The 22,072-nt window shown below is 40.0% G+C and overlaps 2 protein-coding genes across 2 annotated transcripts in view; both read right to left on the bottom strand.

The window, feature by feature from the left end:
- LOC309808565 (interferon regulatory factor 6-like) overlaps positions 1 to 22,072 on the bottom strand; it is a 726,310-nt gene that overhangs the window by 285,547 nt on the left and 418,691 nt on the right. The gene's annotated exons all lie outside the window — the stretch shown is intronic.
- Positions 9,211 to 13,549, bottom strand: LOC309807417 (UDP-N-acetylglucosamine--peptide N-acetylglucosaminyltransferase 110 kDa subunit-like). The gene is made up of 2 exons (XM_082626959.1): positions 10,108 to 13,549; positions 9,211 to 9,377 (listed from the first exon to the last, which is right to left on the bottom strand). The coding sequence occupies exon 1, from the start codon at positions 13,487 to 13,489 to the stop codon at positions 10,349 to 10,351; it is 3,141 nt and encodes a 1,046-aa protein (XP_082483085.1). The 5' UTR covers positions 13,490 to 13,549; the 3' UTR covers positions 9,211 to 9,377; positions 10,108 to 10,348.

Raw genomic sequence — 22,072 nt, 5'->3', positions numbered from 1 at the left:
CAACATCTGAATTTTTGTAGCACAATTTAAATGTTTTACTTTTTTGATAAAGCAGAGTATAATAGAAAAACAATTAGTTTCAAGTAATATCTATATCTCTATTCAGAATTAAGTCTTCCACAGACATGTAACCTGGAAACAAAAGCCTGTTCCAATAAGCAAAGCTTCAACAGAGCGGCTACTTTTCGGGCCAGGGAAAGGTTCATCCCTATAGGATGATGACGTGCTGTGTAAAATGGCTGCAAGGTCACAGCCTTGAGGGCGTTGGGAGTCTGTTATCCTATTCCACATTAAGTAGTTTGGTGAACTTCAAACGACCGTTCGTCTGCAACCAAGCTGCCAACCTTTAACTGATATTTCAAACAGGTAAAAAATAAATGAAAAGAAATCCCTACACTGATGTTCCTCGATTTACACTGTTAAATGGTTCATTAACATGTAATTCTGGCTAAGAATTACATTTGAGACTCCTTGCTCAGATTCTGGTTAACAGTACTAATCTTTAGAAATTCAAGTTCTCATTCATCAATAATTTGTCAGCTAGGATACCTTCAGGCATCAGCTGCAACTACAGAACAGGTGCCCTGCCTCAGCGCTTCGGAAAGACAGAATGTACACCACCACCAGCAGACACAATACCTGTCACTAGACGGCACGTGTGCAGGACAGCAAGACAGAAACGTCTATTCAGATGTGCCGCGGAGCAGCCGGAGAAAGAGGACTTCACCGCCCAGGGTCAGGAGGGACGGGGTAAGGAACCGAAGCAGCACCGACGAATGCGGTCAGAAGGACCAAGACAACTGATGGTTGCAAGGCAAGTTTTATTATGCTCCGGTTGCAGATTATATAGACTAGAAATGGAAGGTTGCCAGATGGTGGTTTACATTATCTATAGACTGTCTCGGCTCAAGGTTAACTTCCCTGGGAGAAAACCCATAAGCCCAGAATCATCCAAAATAACCTGCATGTGCAGGGGGGAGACAGCTTTGCTTGTCTCATTTTACATTCTTTCTGATTTCTGGGCCCTGGTGATTTATCTCCCATGGAATGGAACAAGGAGGGGAACAAGTAGGGACAGTCCCTTCGAGCAGCGGCGGCATGCCTGGCATGTCCGTAGCCTGATCTCAAGGCTAACTGTTTCCCTCAGTTCCCCTTTTTTTATTTTTTAATTTTTGCTGCAAAATAATTCCATGAAGCGCAGTGCCGAGAGTAGTATATTGTTGCATGAGGATACGAAACAGACATGAGAAGATTATTATCAATAATAGGCAAATTATGGCCAGGGTAATAAATCCTGACAACCCTCCAGTTATCCACGACTGAGGGTTTAACCACTTTAAATGGTCCAGTAAAGTTTTAATTACATCTTCTTGCCAAATATCATCAAGATGTGCATTTTGTATATCCTGAATTTCAGCATTTAATTTCTTAAGATCAAGACTAATATTATTATCTGACCAAACACTCCGCAGATGCATTTTTACTTTTTCCCATTCCCAAATACAGTCATTGTACTTGTAAGGAGTAACACAAATCCACGTATACTTTTCATGACAAGCTAAACGCATCCTCAATTTTAATGCTGCCATCTGATCTCCAATCCCCCAAATTGCGTTTTTAAATTCATCTAACTTGTTATTCATCTGTAAATCTATGTGACTTTGTAAAGATAAAGCAAGACTGGTATTTTGACATAATTGATTAGCAAAGTGAGCATGATTAATACTCTGTGAAAGAGCAAGACGGGCAGTAGCCACGGTAGCAGACAGAGCAGCCAAGGCAAGTCAACTTACTATTAGCCACCCAATAAAGCGTCTCCTTCTCTGCAAGGCTTTAGAGAGTTCCACCCATGCCTGTACTCCAGTATCTTCATACCAAGGTTCTCTCAGATGTACAGGCGCCATAACATATATGGGTTACTTTAGTATAAGCACAGATTGTGTCCCTGCAGAAGGGAACATACAACTGTAAAAATACAATGAACACAGCTAATACTATATCCTCCTTTGGAAGAATTACCAATGTTAATAGAACCAATCAAAAGTGTATATGGAGGAGCAACACAAGTTATAACAGGTGTATTGGAATAAGTTAGAGCTAGTTTCCATATACCCCAGTTCTTTTGAAATGTGATAAACCTATCTATGACAGGAATAGAAGAGATAAGAATTTACCCCTTGGTATAATCTATAGTACACCATATTTGGTTATTATTCCAAGATGCATTGCAACATTCAAAATTGGATCCAGGAAAGTTAATGGTCATAAAAGGAGGAAATTGATTTTTTGATTTTCTCTTAAGAATAGTAACCATATGTCCAGCCATAAGTATCCCTTGTCCTCCAAGTAAACGCTTCATACACAAATAATTTCCTGAATCTTCACCTGTAACCTTGGCTATAGTAATAGCGGAATCCCTAAGTGGTGAGGCGTATGAGATTCGACCTCTAATATTAATAGGTTGCCCATTTTTATAGCAAATGGTGGTATCCTTAAGATCCTCTCGTCGGCTGGTAGCCGGGCATGTAAGAGTAATGTTGGTTCCTGTAAAACGAAGGATGCCTGGAGAGCCTGACAAACTAATTGATTGATCCGTTCCCTCATAAACATCTGTATGCTCATAACTAATAGCCTTTACACATCCAGTTTCCAGATTCAATGGGCTAAGACAGACAGGATAGGTACTAAACCAGTTAGTATAATTTACAGACATATTGATTTGTTTTATATTCCCAATAAGAGGCCCATAAACAGTATCATTGTAAAATACAGGAAACTCTGCTTCAGACCAAGATATGGGTTTTAATAGTGGAGGATCAGGTACATAGGCCCAGTAAGTTGCTGCATTAACAGAGGGAACACATGAAATGGTTGCCAACATAGCCAAAAATAAAGTCACAGGTGTAACAGGATTATTCTGTTGTTTCACTAACTCTTGAGCTCGTGAAACCAATTGTTTAATTTGTCCCCAAGTTGGAACATCACTCCTTTGAGTCGTCCTGGCAAGTGGTCTCCTCTTCTTCTTCTTTTGCTGAATCAACACTGTCAAATTTTCAGGAGAGATGCAGAGCTTCTTCATCTTCTGAACTAGTTGTGAGCTGTGGCGAGCCATCTATTTGCTTGACTAAGCAAGCTCTCAGGAAGCCAGAGAGGTCCAGGAGCTGATCTGGGAAATATACACACGTGACCACGTCCCCAAATCAACACAGGATCAGGACCACGCCAAGTGCTGGTTAGCGGATCTTTCCCGAGGACCTCCAGAGATTGAAAGGCCAATCTTGGCTCAGCCACCGACCTTTCCCCTGTCAACAGTGAGAAAATTTAAAATAAACAGAGCATGATTTATAAGGTTATGTAGTGTTGTTCTATATAATTCCCCCATTTTTATTTTTTCAATAGTTAGCTTTAAAGGTCTATTTGCACGTTGTATAATACCTTGTCCTTGAGGGTTACATGGAATGCCTGTAATATTGGTAATTTGTAATGAATTACAAAATGTTGCAAAAGCAACACTAGTGTGAGTGGGCCCATTATGTGTTTTAATAATGTTGGGAAGGTTCATGAAAGCAAAACAGTGTGATAAATGAGTGATAACATGTTTAGTAGCTTCTCGGGTCTGTGCTGTAGCACAGAGGAAACCAGAATAAGTATCAATAGTGACATGAACAAACTGTAATTTCCCAAAAGACGGGATATGAGTAACATCCATTTGCCATAAATGACTAGGTAATAATCCACGAGGATTAACACCATAATGTGGAACAGGAAGGTGAGGTAAGCACTGTGGGCATTGCTTAACAATTTGTCGGGCGGCTCCACGAGGAAGGGAAAATTGTTTGCGTAATGTAGCCGCCGACTGATGGTGTAAAGCATGCGATTGCTGTGCTGCTCGTGAAGCAGTTTGATCATAACTTACCATAATATGAGGGTGTCCAGGACATGGACCATGAGTACCAACAGTATGAAGATAATGAATGCAATACCTTAGCCATTCTTGACAGCATGACGAATGGAAAGGAGGAGGACGGTAAATTGGGATATGTCCTGCTTTAGGGAAAAGAGATTGAGGAGGAAGAGTAACTTTAACTTTATTTTTGGGAGGAAAATGCACAGGATAAAGATCACGTTTAGATCGAGTTAAAACATCTGCAGTCGCATTCATTTTAGACAATGGACCAGACAAGTTAGAATGAGCACGATATGCAGAGCTGCAACAGGACCATCGTGGGAACGAATAAGCTGTTGAAGTAAACGAAAAGAGGATGATAATTCAGGGTCATTAGTATATCCTCTGGTTGCAGTCTCCAGAAGAAATAATAAGCTAATAAGATATTTACTATCAGAAAACAAATGAAAAGATATAGAAGGCAAATGTTTAAAAGCCATAATGACAGCATACAGTTCAACACGTGGAGCTGAAGTCAAGGAAGTTTGTTTAATGAGTTTTGTTCCGTCGTCAACGATTACAGTAGCCACTCCTGAAGAAGAACCGTCTGTAAAAACCAAAGGTACATGAGGAATAGGCTGTTGCCTAATTATAGAAGGAAAGATATAAGAGTTAAGTTTGCTGAATTGGATCAATTTATCAGCAGGCTAATGGCATTCCAAGGTACCTGAAAATCCTGCAAGAACAAGACCCCATTCATTACTATGTTGAAAAAGCCAATTCTGTTGACTAACTGAATAAGGGATAATAATTTGAGAAGGTTCTATACCTATAAGTTGTAAGCATCTAGTTCTACCTTGCATTATTAACTTAATAATAAGTTCATAATAAGGGTTAATAACTTTAGAGGATGTAGTTTTCATACGAATCCATTCAATAATTCCAACAGTTTGCCATAAGATGGCAGTAGGCACATGAGGTGTTGGACAAACAACTAAAGACATGGGCAGGTGAGTATGTATTTGAGTTAATTGTGCAGAGCTGATAGCTCTATTAACTATTTGGAAAGCTTGAAATCCTCTGGAGTCATAGATCGTGAAGTAGAAGGATCTGAGTCACCTTTAAGAATATCAAATAAAGGCTCTAACTGAGCAGTAGGAAGTTCTAAGGAAGGCCTTAGCCAATTAATATCTCCAAGTAATTTTTGAAAATCATTTAATGTTTTTAAATTATCAACTCGAATTTGCAGTTTTTGAGGCCTAATGGTAGAGTTATCAATATATTTTCCCAAATAGAAAAATGGAGATTGTCTTTGAATTTTTTCTGAGGCAATGACCAGGCCAAATGATTGTAAGGATTGTTGTAAAAATTGGGAAGCAGTCTCTAATCAAGAAATATTATCAGTGGCTAAAAGTATATCATCCATATAATGTATGAGATATAACGTTGGAAACCTTTTTCTCACAGGAGTTAAGGCCTGAGCCACATATATTTGGCATAATGTAGGACTATTTGCCATGCCCTGAGGCATGCCCTTTCCATTGAAATCTCCTCATGGGTTCCTTAAAATTTAAGGAAGGCAAGCTAAAAGCAAAATGTTTTCTATCTTCAGGAAACAAAGGAATAGTGAAAAAACACTCTTTAAATCTATAACTAAAAGATGATAATTGTGTGGTATGGCTGTTGGAGAGGGTAGGCCTAGTTGAAGAGCTCCCATTATTAGCATAGTTTTATTAACAGCTCTTAGACCCTGTAATAACCTCTATTTTCCAGACTTTTTCTTGATAATAAAAATAGGAGTATTCCAAGGACTATTGCAAATTTCTAAATGCCCTAATTGTTCCAGTACTAATTGTTCTGCAGCTTCTAATTTCTCCTTTGTGAGGGGCCATTGGTCCACCCATACAGGGTCATCACTCAGCCAAGTAATTGGACCAGCAGTGAGTGGAGGAGAATCCAAGGCCCCTAAGAAAAACCCAAACCTTGTCTATCACTTTTTATTTTCACATCAATAGGATAGACAGTTCCTTTTTGATTTGTTCCCAGCCCTTCTGTGGGAAGAAATCCTTGATCCAACACCATATTAGAGACGTGAGAATTTGGACTATAAAGTAATACTCCCATTTCCTTTAATATATCTTGGCCCAAGAGGTTTAAAGGCAGCCCAGGCAAAACATAAGGCTGGAAGTATCCTGAATGGCCCTCACTATCTTGCCATAATAATAACTGACTACTTGGCATAGGAGAAGAACTCTGTCCTATTCCTTGAAGTTCTGTAATAATAGGACTAACGGGCCAATGTTTAGGCCAGTGCATCTGCGTCATAACAGAGACATCAGCTCCAGTGTCTAACAAACCTGAAAAAACCTTTCCATTCATGGCTCATTTCATTTCTGGATGTTCTTTCCCTATCTTCTGAATCCAGTAGGCAGCACTAGATGATCCAAAAGCCTTTGTTTCTCTCTTTTGATGTTGTAAAATTTGTCCATGAGGTACAAAGGGCAAAAGTAGCAATTGTGCAATTTTATCACCAGGAGAAATCGTTATTATATTTTTAATAGTTAGTGCCATGATTTTTATTTCTCCTTCGTAGTCAGAGTCTATGAGTCCTGGCATAATAGTTAAACCCTTCATGGCGACACTACTTCTTCCCAATAATAGTCCAATCAAACCCTTGGGTAAAGGTCCATAGATGCCCATAGAGAGGGCCTGAGGACCCATTGCAGGAGTTAATACATATCGGGCGGAGGTACTGAGGTCCAGTCCTGTGCTTCCTGCTGTTGCTCTGGAGAGCGAAGATATTGTATGTTTTTGTTTTTGGTTAATGTCTGATTGATAGTTTGAGGAGGATACACAGACGTTGCCCCTATTATTTGTTGGGGCCGGGGAAGGCCCCGGGAGGAGTTTCCCGACAGTGGTGTCCCATCCCTGTGGGCCACTGAGCGACAATCTCATGCCCAACGTTTTCCCCTATTGCATTTAGGGCATAAACCAGGGATTTTCGGACCATCTGGAGGTTTTTGAGTAGGGAAGGAAGGAGCAGGGTTACAATGAAAAGATCCACATTCTCCAGCAAAATGACCTGCCTTTCCGTATTGAAAACTAGTCTTTGTTCTCTTTCGATTGTTTTTAAACCCCTCTTTAGTTAATGCTGCAGCACCCTGTATATAAGCAGGCCCAATGTCTGCACAAAGGCGAATATAATCCTCCAGTGTTCCCCGTTTTCTCCAAGGTCGAATCGCAGCCTGACCTGCATTATTAGCATTTTCAAAAGCAAGTTGCTTAACTACAATTGTACCAGTGAGTCCATCCACAATGAGTCTCCCCACCGCCTGTAACAATCTATCTACAAAATCAGCATATGGTTCATCAGGTCCCTGTCTCATTTTTGAAAGATCCTCAGTTTTGTGTGTAGAAGGTAATTTCCTCCAGGCTTGTAATGCCAAATGATTTATTTGAGGATAAGCAACAAAGGTATAAGTTAATTGATCTTGTAAAGAAATATATGGTCCTTCCCCAATCAGCGTATGATAATCCACTGGAATATCATGGGTAGCATTCTTTTCTGCTTGTTCAGCAGCCCGTTCATAAAAATCAAACTTCCATATTAAATAATCTCCACCATTTAAACAAGCTCGTGCAATAGACTTCCAATCAGCGGGGGAAAGAGCTTCTCCTGCAATAGTGTCAACCATAGCAGTAGTAAAAGGAGCAGTGGGCCCATACTGAGCACAAGCAGATTTTAAATCTTTCAAAACTTTAAAAGGAAGAGCCTGATGCTCCCTAATAGCCTGTTGAGGATGATTAGGATCAGGTCTTTCTATGACAGGACAACAGAAAATAGGATCTTCTCCTCGTTTTATTGCTGCTTATACAGCACGTTGCAAGAGACTGACCATTTTTACAGATGTAGATTTTTGAGGAAGACAGTCCTTACTAATTTGCAGCTTTTTCACTGACTTATCTATCATAGCCATTAGAAAATCATCCTCAGGATGATTCTCTCTTTTATGTTTTTTTTCTCTCTCTCTTTTATGTTTAAAAGCCTCATCAGTTAAGTCAAAATGTTCCTCTTCATCTGAAACATTTAAATTAATTAGCTCTTTCGGTTTAGGAAGTGGCGACACAGTAGCTGATAATACAGTCTTGTCTTCTGTCAGAGGCTTATGTTTTTCTGACTTTACATTCAAATCAACACTATCATGAGAAGAACCTAAACATATTTTTATCAGATTCCACAAACTAAATGTAACAACAGCAGTATGAGTAGGCCCTCGAGACTCATAATAATTTTTTAAATCTTCTCCAACTTTCTGCCAGATTTCTGTGTCACAGAGCCGCCATCAGGAAACCAGGGAGATATACATCATGGATATGCTGCCAAAATTCAGTCAACTGTGAGGTAGAAACTTTATTACCCCGAGCTATAAGCATGGAAAGTAAAACCTGAGCAAATAATTCACGCTCCTTGGAGCCCTTTTGCCCCATCTTCTTTTACTTCTGACTGTTGCCTTATGCCTCTATTAGTTTCACTTTTACTCGTGGCCACACATATTTTGCATAAGGGTTCTCTTACCTGCACTTTCTTTTCCTTTTAATTGCCTTCACGCTTCAGGTCCCTGTTCGGGCGCCACTTGCCATGGACCAGCCTCAGAAAGAGGATTTCACCGCCCAGGGTCAGAAGAGACGGGGTAAGGAACTGAAGTAGCACCAACGAATGGGGTCAGAAGGACCAAGACAACTGATGGTTGCAAGGTAAGTTTTATTATGCTACAGGTACAGATTATATAGACTAGAAAAGGGAAGGTTGCCAGACGGTGGTTTACATTATCTAATGACTGTCTCGGCTCAAGGTTAACTTCCCTGGGAGAAAACCCATAAACCCAGAATCATCCAAAATAACCTGCATGTGCAGGGGGAGACAGCTTTGCTTGTCTCATTTTACTTTCTTTCTGATTTCTGGGCCCTGGTGATTTATCTCCCATGGAATGGAACAAGGAGGGGAACAAGTAGGGACAGTCCCTTCGAGCAGCAGCGGCATGCCTGGCATGTCCGAAGGTGCTCTCAAGGCTGACTGCTTCCCACACATATGTTGGCTTGTTTAAGCCTCAAGCCCTCGATCCTTTGTTGAAATACAATAATTTCATTCCTATGGTTTTCAATACCAAAAACTCTACCTCCAGGAGGGTTAAAGTCTAATTTGTACTCCAAACCAAGTAGCAGTGCAGTTCGCTACTACTGAGGCTGAATCCATAAAGACTTCAAGACCACGACCAGAAGACAAGTTATCATATATAATACCCTAGAAGGCCTGAAACATAATTATCATATACATAGCTGGTCCTTCAGAGCTTTTTACCTATAACATGTTTTTTGATGAAAGTTATTGAATGTACTGGAGATAACTGTGAACTACTGATCAAATATTTGAATACTTATACTTACCTGGAATTTCATTTCTGCTGAAAGAAAAAGGAAGAACAGGACTCACCTAAAACAAAACAAACTTTAGAAATGAAAGTAAACATCTTATCACACACTATCACTTTTGGAAGCAGCATAGAGGGGCAGTCAACAGTAAAACACTGGTGAAATAGGACAAAACTCTAGGCCAAAAATCCATTATTATTATCATCAGTCACAGTACCACAACTGTGCCCTTCATAATTAATAAGCACTCCTAAGAATCTTCATTTGGCACCAGATGATGTGTTTAAGAGAAACACTCTGGGAGGTTTTGAATCAGACTTGGTTTTTGTTAGCCAAGTTACAGGAGAATTTTTAAAGTGGGGGGAAGGGAAGAAGGAAACGGACCAGAAAAAGAATTGAAGCCATCATCTACAAACCAACAAAGCACTGAGAGTTCCAAACGTTATGTCAGACACTAAAATGACTGACACAGGCTCAAGCGGTTTATAAAACCTAGAAAAAGACTACACCAGCAAAGTCCCCATTTATCTGTAGAGTTCAGAAACTAAAACAAGGAATATTTCAGCTTAACACCTGATCTCAAGAGAATCATATACACTTCACATGAATAAAAATACCTGAAACCAAACATTTTTAAAAGCTCCAATACCCAAAATAGAAAGAAAAAAATTAATTCAGAAGACTCAATCCATCCATGATAATCACAAAACGGCTGGGCAATCTCTATCTCCCTTCCACACTAACCATCCATCCCCTGGAAGACCAAGGCAGATCAGACCTTCCAGACTTACCTTCCAGACCTTCCAGACACCTGGCTGCGGCAAAATTCGATGGAATCTCCTTGTGGAACAGCAGTTTCCCATCTCTTGTGTCTCTCCCTGTCATGATCATGCAGGAAGCAAGTCTGGCTGTGCTATTTCTTATCATTGTGTGTCACCCATCTGCAACATGATATTGAAAAAGTAGTTCCCTTTCCCCCAGAAGGCTGAGGCTCAGCTACAGGGGTAATTCTCCTGGGCACACAGTCATTATTTAGGCCGACTCAGTGACTTCAACAGGCTTAATCATGTGATCAGGCTTGTTGCCAGCTGCATAATGCTCCCACATCTGTAGATAGAGCCACTCTAGTTCCATCGTGTATTGTTTGGTGTTGAACAGAGGGCTAGATGTTCTCTGCTTCCAGACTTTGCCACGAATTTTCTTCAGGTATTCTACATCAGTTCCCAGTTTCACAGCTATCTCTTCATATTCTTGTCTATTTTTAGCAATCAGCTCAAGACAGCCTAAACAAGTGAGCTGGGAAGCTGCAACTCGGGAAGCAAGAGTCTCTCCTGGCATAGTCACCATGGGGGTCCCTGCCCAAAGGACGTCCATCCCTGTGGTGTGTCCATTACAGAGTGGAGTGTCCAAGCAGACATCAGCCAGCTGGCCTCTCCGAACATGTTCCTCTTTAGGAGCAACAGGGGAAAAAATGAGACGGTTCGGGCGAAGGCCCATATTTTGTGCGTACTGTTGAATATTAGCTTCTCCTGCTGCTGGAAAACGCAACAGCCACAGTACACTATTGGGAACACGCTTCAGAATATTTGCCCACACCTGCAAGGTAGATGGGTCAATTTTGTATAACTGATTAAAGTTACAGTACACAATGGCATCTTCCGGTAACCCGTACTGAGAACGTGTGGTTACAATAATGGTACGGGGAACCTCCTCTCCAGTGGCAGCCTTAGTGTTGATCAGGGTAGTTGCCAGTCCATTGCTAATATTGAATCCATTCATTGTAATCTGAATTTGTCCTCTGTTAATCATTTCAATAACTGCTTCTGCAACAGTATTCATAGGAATGACAGGCATATTAAGAGTTGTATTACTGCTGTCTGCGTTGTCTTCTCCATCAGGACATTTCATCTTGACTATTTGCACATCTGATAGACTATCAAGAAATGCTTGGAGGTCGATGCCATTCAGCACAATCCGATTGTCATAAATGTGCCCATTGGACTTAAAATCGATGACGGCTTTTTTCTTCAGGTGAGGGAACATATTAGCATGGTCACCAATAAAGAAAGTATGGGGCATATAAGCCAGTTTCTCAGAATACTGCTCAGCAACTTCAGCAGGTGAAGTTTCCTGATCAGTGATGATATAATCCATGAAAAGCGCGCCACTAGTCCCAGGGTACCCCAGCCACATTGCCTGAATAGGAGCTGGCCTGAGAGCAAAGAGTTCATTTCGAGCACCCCTGGTATAACCATTCAGATTTACAAGGATGTGTATACCATCTTGATGGATGCAATCAGCTGCTTTCCCATTGCATGGAATCTGAGAAAGATCAATGAAATGATTGGCTTCTGCCATCACCTTCGCTCGGAAGTTTGTGCCATCATGTGGGCTCAGGGCATAACAGAATATCTCAAATGTATCAGGATTGTGCATGCCTGGAATAGACTGCATAAGATGAGAAGTAGGATGATTCCCAAAGTCAGAACTCACGTATCCTACACGCAGTCGACCATCACTGAGCTTCAAGTCTTTTGGATGTTCATACGGTGGTTTATGAAGGACACTTATATTAGCCAAGCAGAGGTTCCCATGCCTCTCAGCAATAGCCTTCCTGAAGCCATGAGAAAGAGGATAGAGCATACTATGATGAGGCTGCACAGAAGGCAACCTATTCTTCTCCAACTGGTCAGCCACAATGCTGACCAACTTCTTCATTCGCTCATCATAGTCTGTCCAATCACAGACAACCTGCAGGCAATGAGCCAAATTACAATAAGCGTCAGGAAAGTCAGGTTGAAGCTTCAGAACAGTGCGATAAGAAGCAATTGCTTCTGGAATATTCCCTGAATCGTGGTGAATGGAAGCCAGATTGCTGTGGGCATCCGCAAATGCAGGGCTGATCTGAATGGCATGAGTATAACACTGCAAGGCTCCCTGAACATCCTGCATCTCCCGTAGGGTGTTTCCCATATTGCAGTAGGCATCAGCAAAGGTAGGGCTGATTCGAATAGCCTCCTTATAATGCATCAGAGCTTCATGCAGTTTTCCCTGCTGCTTCAATACACTTGCTAAATTTGAATGGGCATCAGCAAAGTCTGGGCAGAGCTCTAATGCTTTACGATACAAGCGAACTGCCTCTTCACTGTTTCCCTGTTCTCCTTTGATATTGGCTAGGTTATTCAGAGAGTCTGCATGGGTGGGACACAGCCGGAGAGCTGTATGATAACAATCTTCTGCTTCAGCAACACTGCCCTTCTCTTTGAGAGCGTTTCCTAGGTTGCAGTAAGCATCAGGGAAATGTGGTTGCAATTCAATAGCTCGCCTGTAGGTGTCTATTGCCAGATCCATCAGGCCTTGCTCATGGTATACACAAGCCAGGTTGCCATGTACCACTGCATGATTTGGACTCAAGCTTAGGGCACGAAGGTAAGCTGCCACAGCTCTGTCAAAAATCCGTGCCTCATTGAAGACATTTCCTAAATTGATATAAGCATCCAGAAAATTGGGGTCAAGGGTGACAGCCTTTTCAAAGTGATGAATTGCAAGCCAAATCTCCCCTTGCGCATTGAAAACACAGCCAAGATTACTCCAAGCTACTGCAAAGTTCGGTTGCGTCTCAATTGCTTTCAAATAACATGCCTTGGCTTCTTCTAAGCCACCCAGGGCTTTGAGCAGGTTCCCCAGGTCACTGCGAACACAGTACAAATAAGGATTGTACTGAAGAGCAGAGACGTAAGCTTGTACTGCCCCTTCCATGTCGCCTGCTGCTACCAATGCGGCTGCCAGGTTAATATAACCATCGATGAAATCTGGTTTGAGATGCAATGCATGCCGGTAATGCTCAGTTGCTTCCTGCAACTGCCCTCTTTCCTTGTACACATTCCCCAAATTCGAATAGGCTTCTGCCAGAAGAGGGTTCTGTTTAATTGCCAGAGTACTAAAGTGGGCAGATCTGTCCAGCCTTCGACACTGGAAGTGTATAGATGAAAGTAATAAAAGTACACCAGTATTGCCTGGCTCTTGTCTCCAGAGCTGCATGCAGTGTCTCTCAGCTGTCTCAAAATCTCCTGCCTGATATTCTCGATGTGCCAACTCAGCTAACCCTTGGAAGGAAAGCATATGTTTCGTTGGTTCTGTGCTGTCGGCCACGTTGCCCACGGAAGACGCCATCTGGAGCTTCTGGAGAGAGTGAAAAAAGGGGGTAATTGAGTCCCGCTGCCGCCACTACTGGCAAGAACGTTTCTAGAGGGAGCAAGCACGAGCGCAGCAGCCGTACCACTGCTTTGGCAGGCTTAAGCGGCGGCAACAGTTACAGGCACCGAACCTTAGGAACTCTGGTTGGCCATCTACCTCTCATGCTCTTGAAATCTTAATTCTTAACCCTGCCCTCTTCCACCATTTTTCTCCTAATCAGGGAATAAAAATTACCTACCCATTTGCCTTAGAAGAAATCAAAAGTCAGTAGTCCAAACACTTTTTAAAATATTGTTTTCTGTCCAGTTGGAAATGAAATACATGATTGACTTTTCTTCATCATTCATATAGTCAACGTGGAAAACATTAGGGCCATGAATTTCAATACAGTAAGATGAGAAAATTTTAAATTGGCCTTCCCAAACCACTAATAAGTAACCGATGTTGTATATAATGCTAAGATCTTAGAGACTGAGTTTGATATTTTAAAAGTTCTGAAAACATTAGCTAATTTCTCCTCATCAAATTTCTCATGACTCAAACCTGAGTATTACTTTTTAAAAGATAAATCTATTTATTTTTATTTATTTATTTTTATTTTGGCTGCATTGGGTCTTCAGTGCTGCGTGCAGCCTTTCTCTAGTTGCGGCGAGTGGGGGACTCTTTGTTGTGGTGCCGGGGCTTCTCATCACAGTAGCTTCTATTGTTGTTCCACAACTCTATGGATTCCTTTTTAGGTCCTACGAAGAACCCTAGAAATTAGTTCATGTAATTATAGGTTTTTGCAAAATTGTCAAAAGTGAGATATTTTAACTTCCATCAGGTAAGACCAGCGTCTATTTCTTTGCCAATTTTCCTTCTATCATAGTCCGCTATGTTGGATCATATTGGATTGGTCACAGGCTTTTTTGAAATCTGGCTAAGGACATGTTTTAAGTGAGGCTATTATGTGATTTTCAGACACCACCATATGTAACTGACTGTATAATATCCCATTACAGGAATAACTTCCAGTACTCTTACTGACTACTCTACTGACTTAACTAGCACAAGACACAGAAGCGTAAGGACAAAAACCACCTTACAGTATAGCCATGTCTTGCACTTCACAGCTCTCAAAGCATGTGCATTTGAAGAAGAAAAAATGAACTGAAAAATATAAAACCAGAAGTTATTCTGTGGAAAATTATTTCAATCACCAGGCATGTGAAAGATAAGTCAAAGATTCAGTTTTCTTCAATGCTTAGTCAAAACGGAAATTTCCTGCTGTCAAGAATATACTCCAGGGCTTCCCTGGTGGTGCAGTGGTTGAGAGTCCACCTGCCGATGCAGGGGACATGGGTTTGTGCCTCGGTCCGGGAAGATCCCAAATGCCGCGTAGCGGCTAGGCCCGTGAGCCATGGCCACTGATCCTGCATGTCCGGAGCCTGTGCCCCGCAACGGGGAGAGGCCACAACAGTGAGAGGCCAGCATACCGCAAAAACAAAAAAACAAAAAAAAATATACTCCAGGGGCTTCCCTGATGGCACAGTGGTTAGGAAGCCACCTGACAATGCAGGGGACACGGGTTCGAGCCCTGGTCCGGGAAGATCCCACATGCTGCGGAGCAACTAAGACCGTGTGCCACAACTCTGGAGCCTGCGCTCTAGAGCCCATGAGCCACAACTACTGAGCCTGCGAGCCACAACTACTGAAGCTCGCGTGCCTAGAGCCCGTGCTTTGCAACAAGAGAAGCCACCGCAATAAGAAGCCTGCACACCACAACAAAGAGTATCCCCCTGTCGCTGCAACTAGAGAAAGCCTGCGCACAGCGACGAAGACACAACACAGTCAAAAATAAATAAATAAATAAATAAATAAAAGGATATACCCCATCAATAATGTGTGTAATGGAATGGTGTGAATGAGTATTTTATCAGAATTCCTGTAATGCACAATCCTATAGCAGTACTGAAATCAGTAATGCATTTATAATAGTAAATATTTATGAGGAAGTAATCCATAGAGGTTTTCTCAAAGTTAACAATGAAAATTAATGTGACATTATCAATAATAAATTGTGACGCTGAAATAAACTTTTCTAAACTATTAATAACTAAAAGCAAACTCTAATCAACCATGTTAAAAGAAATCTATGTCTATAAACTACAAAGTTTATTTCTGAAAATTTTATTTCTAAAACACATAAACTGTCATATGAGGAGGCAGTTAAAGAATATATAGCTACAAGAGTGGGGAAAAAGTTTTATAGAGACACATCTGGCAGTAGTTAATTTTCAAATGTCATTTTTCTAGATTTTGTGACACCTATAGTATTGATATTTGAAAGCATTTAAAAAAATTGTAATTTGAAGATTTGCTACTTCCAGGTAGAGTAACATATTTGGAAGCAAAACAACATTTCCACTGAGAAAAATTTAAAAAGCCAAATAAAATAGTCAGCATTCAATCAAAAAGTTCTAGACATACCAAGAGATAGAATCATATGACTAAAATTCTAAGAAAGGAACAGATAATACAAAAATAGTTATATAAGATATTGTGTATCTTTATCAGGAAAAGTCTTTATCAAGAAAAGACTTTAAAATCATCAGAATTAATATTATATTTTATTTATTTGTATATTTTATTTATATATTTATATAAAGGACTTAAAGATAAAGCCCTAGTTAAGGCAGTGACAAAAGCAGTAGCAGTGGGAGTGAAAAGAAATGGTTATATTCAAGGATATTTTGTCAGTAAAAGTCCAAGATCAAATGTCTGACTGCATACATGGGATGGATAGATGGAGTGGGAAAAATCAAAGTTAACTATAGAGGTTCTAGTGAAGATGGGGTTGCAAACACCCAACCCAAGGGGTTGCGATCATCCCCAAGGTCTAGGAGACTCAAAGGGAAGGTCATGGTCGAGGAAAAGTTAATTGCTGGGAAAATAAGACTCCCAGTCTCTCCATCTCCTTATACTAGTTTTTTTTTTAACATCTTTATTGGAGTATAATTGCTTTACAATGGTGTGTTAGTTTCTGCTTTATAACAAAGTAAATCAGTGATACATATACATATGTCCCCATATCTCTTCCCTCTTGCATCTCCCTCCCTCCCACCCTCCCTATCTCACCCCTCTAGGTGGTCACAAAGCACAGAGCTGATCTCCCTGTGCTATGCGGCCGCTTCCCACTAGCTATCTATTCCTTATACCAGTTTTGGTTTTCTGCTCATATACGTAGCAGCATTTCATTCAAGGGGAAAGTCATTGATCTGACTGGTCAAATGAAACACCATAGTTCAAGGCACATTTACAGTGGTTAGTTCCTCCACAATTTAGAAAGGAACGTTCACAATTTCCCTCTTCCTACACCGCAGAACACATTGGCCATTCCTCCAAAGTTTCCACTCCATAGAGTGGACCAGAGATGACGTTAGCCCAGAACTGAGAGCTTGGCATGAGATGGTGTCAACCCCACCTAGAGCTCTGGCATAAGTTATGACCCAACCCAGTTCTACAGAGAGCTCTGCGTGGAATCTTGTCTCAGCCATAATAATGTGATTCTGCTTTTCATTTGGTTGTCTTCTTTGCTTAACTTTCCCTGGCCACTCTGACAAACAAAATTTCAGGCAATCCTGGGCCACTCACTAACTTTATTCCATCTAATGTTATCCAGATTCCCAAGAAAATTACTAACAATAAAGGGGGAAATTTGGAACATGGTGAGTTTTAGGTGCCTGAAATATACAGGTAACTGAATCCAGTTAAGTAGCAAATTATTTGGATCTCAAATATGCCAGTAGAAGAGCAGACTAAGCTCAATTTAATGTACTCTTACTGGAGACACATGTAAATTCTGGGTCAATTTTGAAAAAGTTAAAAGCACATAGCTGAGATTAAAAGAAAGAAAGGAACACCTGCATGTTTCAGAAAGTAACAGAGAAATTAAATCCAGAGAAATAAGAGCAGACTGATGTCTATGGGTTCCGTTCCTTAGTATAGGCCTTATGTAAATAGGGGCTGGAGCTAGAAATCTAACATTACCTTGAGGCCAGGAATTTAGACTCAGGATGGAACAATATTGAGAAGTTAGTACAGATATCCTACAGAAATTTCATGAGGAACTGCTTAGTCCATTAAGAGGGCCAAGGGAGGTGGTGAGGAAGACTGATATCTCTTGAAAACCTTCAGGTACAGAAAACATCAACACCTCTGAAAAGTAGGCCTGTCCTTCCCAGAGTTGTGATGGCCAGCTTGTCACTAACCTGGAAGGCCCTGTAGGAATCAGAAACTGCAAGGAGAGTAATTCAAAGAAAAACAGATGCAGGATGGGTGTGGCAATAAATCCTAGGACCCTACCAGAAACAAAATTAAAACCACTCTAGAGGGAAATTTTAACAAACCAGGGCAGAGAGTATCCTAACCAGAATAGAATAATAATTCTGAGGAAGTTACTTTACTTATTTAAGTAATATTCAATGCATTTCCATGGCCAGGCCCTTTTGAAGAATTCTAAAACATATACAAACAATTCATTTACATCTTATATATCCCACCATCCAGAGCAAAATTCACTTAAGAACTGTACTGGTGGAAATTGGGCAGCACTATGGAGAAAATAAAATGTGTTTACCATCAAAAAACATGAAGGTAAGAAAGATAATGTCTAATTTTTTAATTATCCTGTGGTTTCTTGAAATCTTTTGAAACCCAAATTAGAGAAACCTAGGAGGAAATGAAGATTTAAATATTTAGAGATTTATCAACTCATCTCTAAAAGCTTTATTAATCTCTTCTTTTAATAACATTCCTGAGAGGTATAAATGTGTCCAGTGATAGGGTTGAATAAGCCTGAGAGAATTTCAATTGTTTACCATTCTTGGTCAGCTCTTAAGACCTTTCAGGAGCATCTTGATTTTCATGGCCTCATCCAACAAAAGCAGGATATTTTACAGAAAGTCCTGGGCCACTTTTTGGCTTGCTTTTGTGTCTATGTTTTTGGTTTTTTCACATCGGGTGGTACATTAGGCTACCTATTGCATACTCCCTCATTCATGCATGCATTCATTCAAACAATATTTACTGAGTTGAGACATTTAATTAACACTCAATAAATGATGTTTAGATGAATGAATGCGCTTTCTATCAAAGTAAGTGTAAGTACTGAGAAAAATTACAGAATGTATGAGCCCAGCCCCACAAAAGCTTATAACTGTGTTGAGGATATAACAGATGCTGATGAAATAACTAATATATCATATTGGACAGTTTCTAAGTTCAAAAATGAGTTTTTATAAATAATCAGAGCCTAAGGAGGACAAAGAAGGGACAGTTCATTATGGGTTGAATCTATCAATAAATGTACATTTCAGATGAGATTTGAGATTGACCTCAAAGAAGAGGACTTAGATATATGAACAGAGAACAAAAAAGGCATGGTGATAGCATGTGCATAGATAGTGTGGCCGATATTTATGTTCTTCATTAAAGATAGTCAGAGCTAACCCAAATGTAACTGTTTCCATGGGTCCATTCTCAGTATCCAAACAAAACGGCAAATCCTATCTTAGTCAAACTAATGAAAAACACAGTCTTTAACAAAGAGATTGTGAAGGAAAGGGGGAGAGAAAGGCTTGCATCCCACACCACACAACAAAACTTATTGAATTCTTTGTTTAATTTTCTCCCTCTGAAAATTTCCTCTCCCCCCTCTGTACGTGTCTCTTCTCCCACATCTGGCCACACTCTACCAGCCATCTTTCCAGATCTTTCCAGAACTCTCCATCCTAGTTTCATTAGGCCACAATTTAAACATCTCACAGGTCTCCAGGATGCATCCCCATCACTTATTCCACAAAGACAAACAAAGGACACTTCTCAGGATCACGTTTCTTTGAAGGAAGAGGTCATGAGGGTGATTATAAATAATATAAGGTGGAGAGCAGTGACTTAAAATACCATTTTTCAGCTTAGAATGTGAATACAGGGAACTTTGGGAAACTAGAAAATCTAGAAAGGATTCACTGATAATTATTTATGTTCAATGAATAAAATAAAATGTAATAATACGGCTAAACTCTGACAGATAAACTTTTTCAAAAGTTGCTTTCACACACCGTCACTATTGGGATGTTTGATAAACACACCTTTCCTTCTTTACTTTCTTCTTTCTTTGCAGATACTGGCACCAAACTTTCAAACGATAAGAACCTTCCCATAAGTCCCTTGCCAGGCAAGATTAAGGTATAACAATCCAAACAAATTTTTGAAGAAGATAACTGGTTGAAAGCATAAGAAAAGAGCTGGGTTTCTCTTATTCAACAGTCACATAATGAGTAATGTGGGAATTGGTTTAAAAAGTCTCTCTGCATGAAGGGCTAAGGTTAAGATTAGAACTTCTGAGGCCAGAAGAGCAAAATGACTACAACAATCCACATATTTTCAAGAGCCGCCCTTTGGATGTGAGGGATTGATTTTTCCCACTACTTTTTCAGCAACCCAACTGGTGTCTTTATTAAACGACATAAGAGAATACAGTGTGGCCAAGAAGGCTTAGATTTCCTTAGCCCCAAGTCAGATATTCTCCAATGACTGTCCACTCTAATTAAAAAGAGAGATTTACAGAAGGAAACTGGATACAACTGAGTGTACCTTAATTTCAACCCTTTACCTGAGTTATTTGTTTTGCTTTCAATTCTCCGCTGAAGTGCCTACATTAATATATTTTTAAGAACATTTCCTTAAGTTGAAGTATTCATTCAGTATATTCATTTACTATAATTTAGAAAAGCCAAATGATTTAGGCAAATTCATTTCTATATTGCCACAGCAGTGTACTGTGAACTAAATGACACCTGGCAGTTCTTTACTCAGATACTAACTCAATTAGAAGGCAGAACAAGGATACCTACCCATTCAGGGAGGGAAAGGTCACTTAGCCTCTGTAGCTGTCTTAGGTCTCTTAGCATCACAGTAACAAATTGAAGCCTAAAAACCATATGATCATCTCAATAGATGAAGAAAAAGCTTTTGAAAAAAATTCAATATCCATTCATGGTAAAAACTCTCCAGAAAGTGGGCATAGAGGGAACATACCTCAACATAATAAAGGCCATATATGACAAGCTCATAGCTAACATACTCAATGGTGAAAAGCTGAAAGCATTTCCCCTAAGATCAGGAACAAGAAAAGGATGCCCACTCTCACCACTTTTATTGAAGGTAGTTTTGGAAGTCCTAGCCACAGCAATCAGACAAGAAAAGTAAATAAATAAAAGGACTCCAAAATGGAAAGGAAAAAGTAAAACTGTCACTGTTTGCAGATGGCATGATACATAGAAAATCTGAAAGACACCATCAAAAAATTATTAGAGCTCAAAAATGAACTTGGTAAATTTGCAGGATACAAAATTTATATATAGAAATCTATTGTATTTCTATACACTAACAGTGAACTATCAGAAGGAGAAATTAAGGAAACAATCCCATTTACAATCACGTAAAAAAGAATAAAATACATAAGAATAAATCTGCCTAAGGAGGTAAAAGACCTGTACCCAGGGAACTATACGACACTGATACAAGAAATTAAAGATGACACAAACAGCTGGAAAGATATACCATAGTCACGGATTGGAAGAATTAATATTGTTAAAATGACCATCATACCCAAGGAAATCTACGGATTCAATGCAGTCTGTATCAACATATCAAGGGCATTTTCCACAGACCTAGAACAAATAATTTTAAACTTTGTATGGAAACACAAAAGATCCTGAATAGTTAAAACAGTCTTGAGAAAGAAGAACACAACTGGAGGAATCATGCTCCCTGGCTTCAGACTGTGCTACAAACCTACAGTAATCAAAACAGTATGGTACTGGCACAAAAACATCGATCACTGGAACAGAATAGAGAGCCCAGAAAGAAACCCATGCACTTATGGTCAATGAATCTATGACAAAGGAGCCAAGAATATGCAATGGAGAAATGTCTGGGCTTCCTTAGGGATGGTTTCATCAATTAATTTGTTTTCTTAAATGGACCATACTTTTCCATGTCTTTGTATACCTTGTGATTTTTTTGGTTGAAAATTTGTCTTTCAAATATTATAATGTGGTATCTATGGAAATCAGATTCTCCCACTTTCCCAGGGTTTCCTGGGCTTTTGATTGTTGAAGGCTGTAGTAGTCTGTTTAGGGACCTTTCCAAACTATTTTTGCAATGACTGTTTTCCTTATCGTATGTACGCACTGAAGTCTCTGTTCCTTTAGTTCATGTTTAGCTAATGTTTTGACAGAGATTTCCTTGAATTCCTGCACCTAAAACAAACAAAAACAAATATACACAAGCACATCCACATGCACACTCAAAACCACACACCTCTGCCCATTGTGCAGATTGCTGGATCACTCCTTCAACATTTAGCTGACCCGCATTGAGTTCAGGGCTCAGCCCATGGTCAAAGCTTAGAGACTCCTCTGGTGTTTTCAGAACATGCATCTTATCTTGAGTATGCATGTGGCTTTCTTAATTTCTCTGGACACGTGTGTACTTTTTGTAGGTTCTAATTTC

Source organism: Mesoplodon mirus (genome assembly GCF_964341445.2).
Source record: "Mesoplodon mirus genome assembly, chromosome: 7".
Lineage (NCBI taxonomy): Eukaryota > Metazoa > Chordata > Mammalia > Artiodactyla > Ziphiidae > Mesoplodon > Mesoplodon mirus.
Note: the sequence above shows the minus strand (reverse complement) of the source record. Positions and strands in the feature narration are given on the sequence as shown.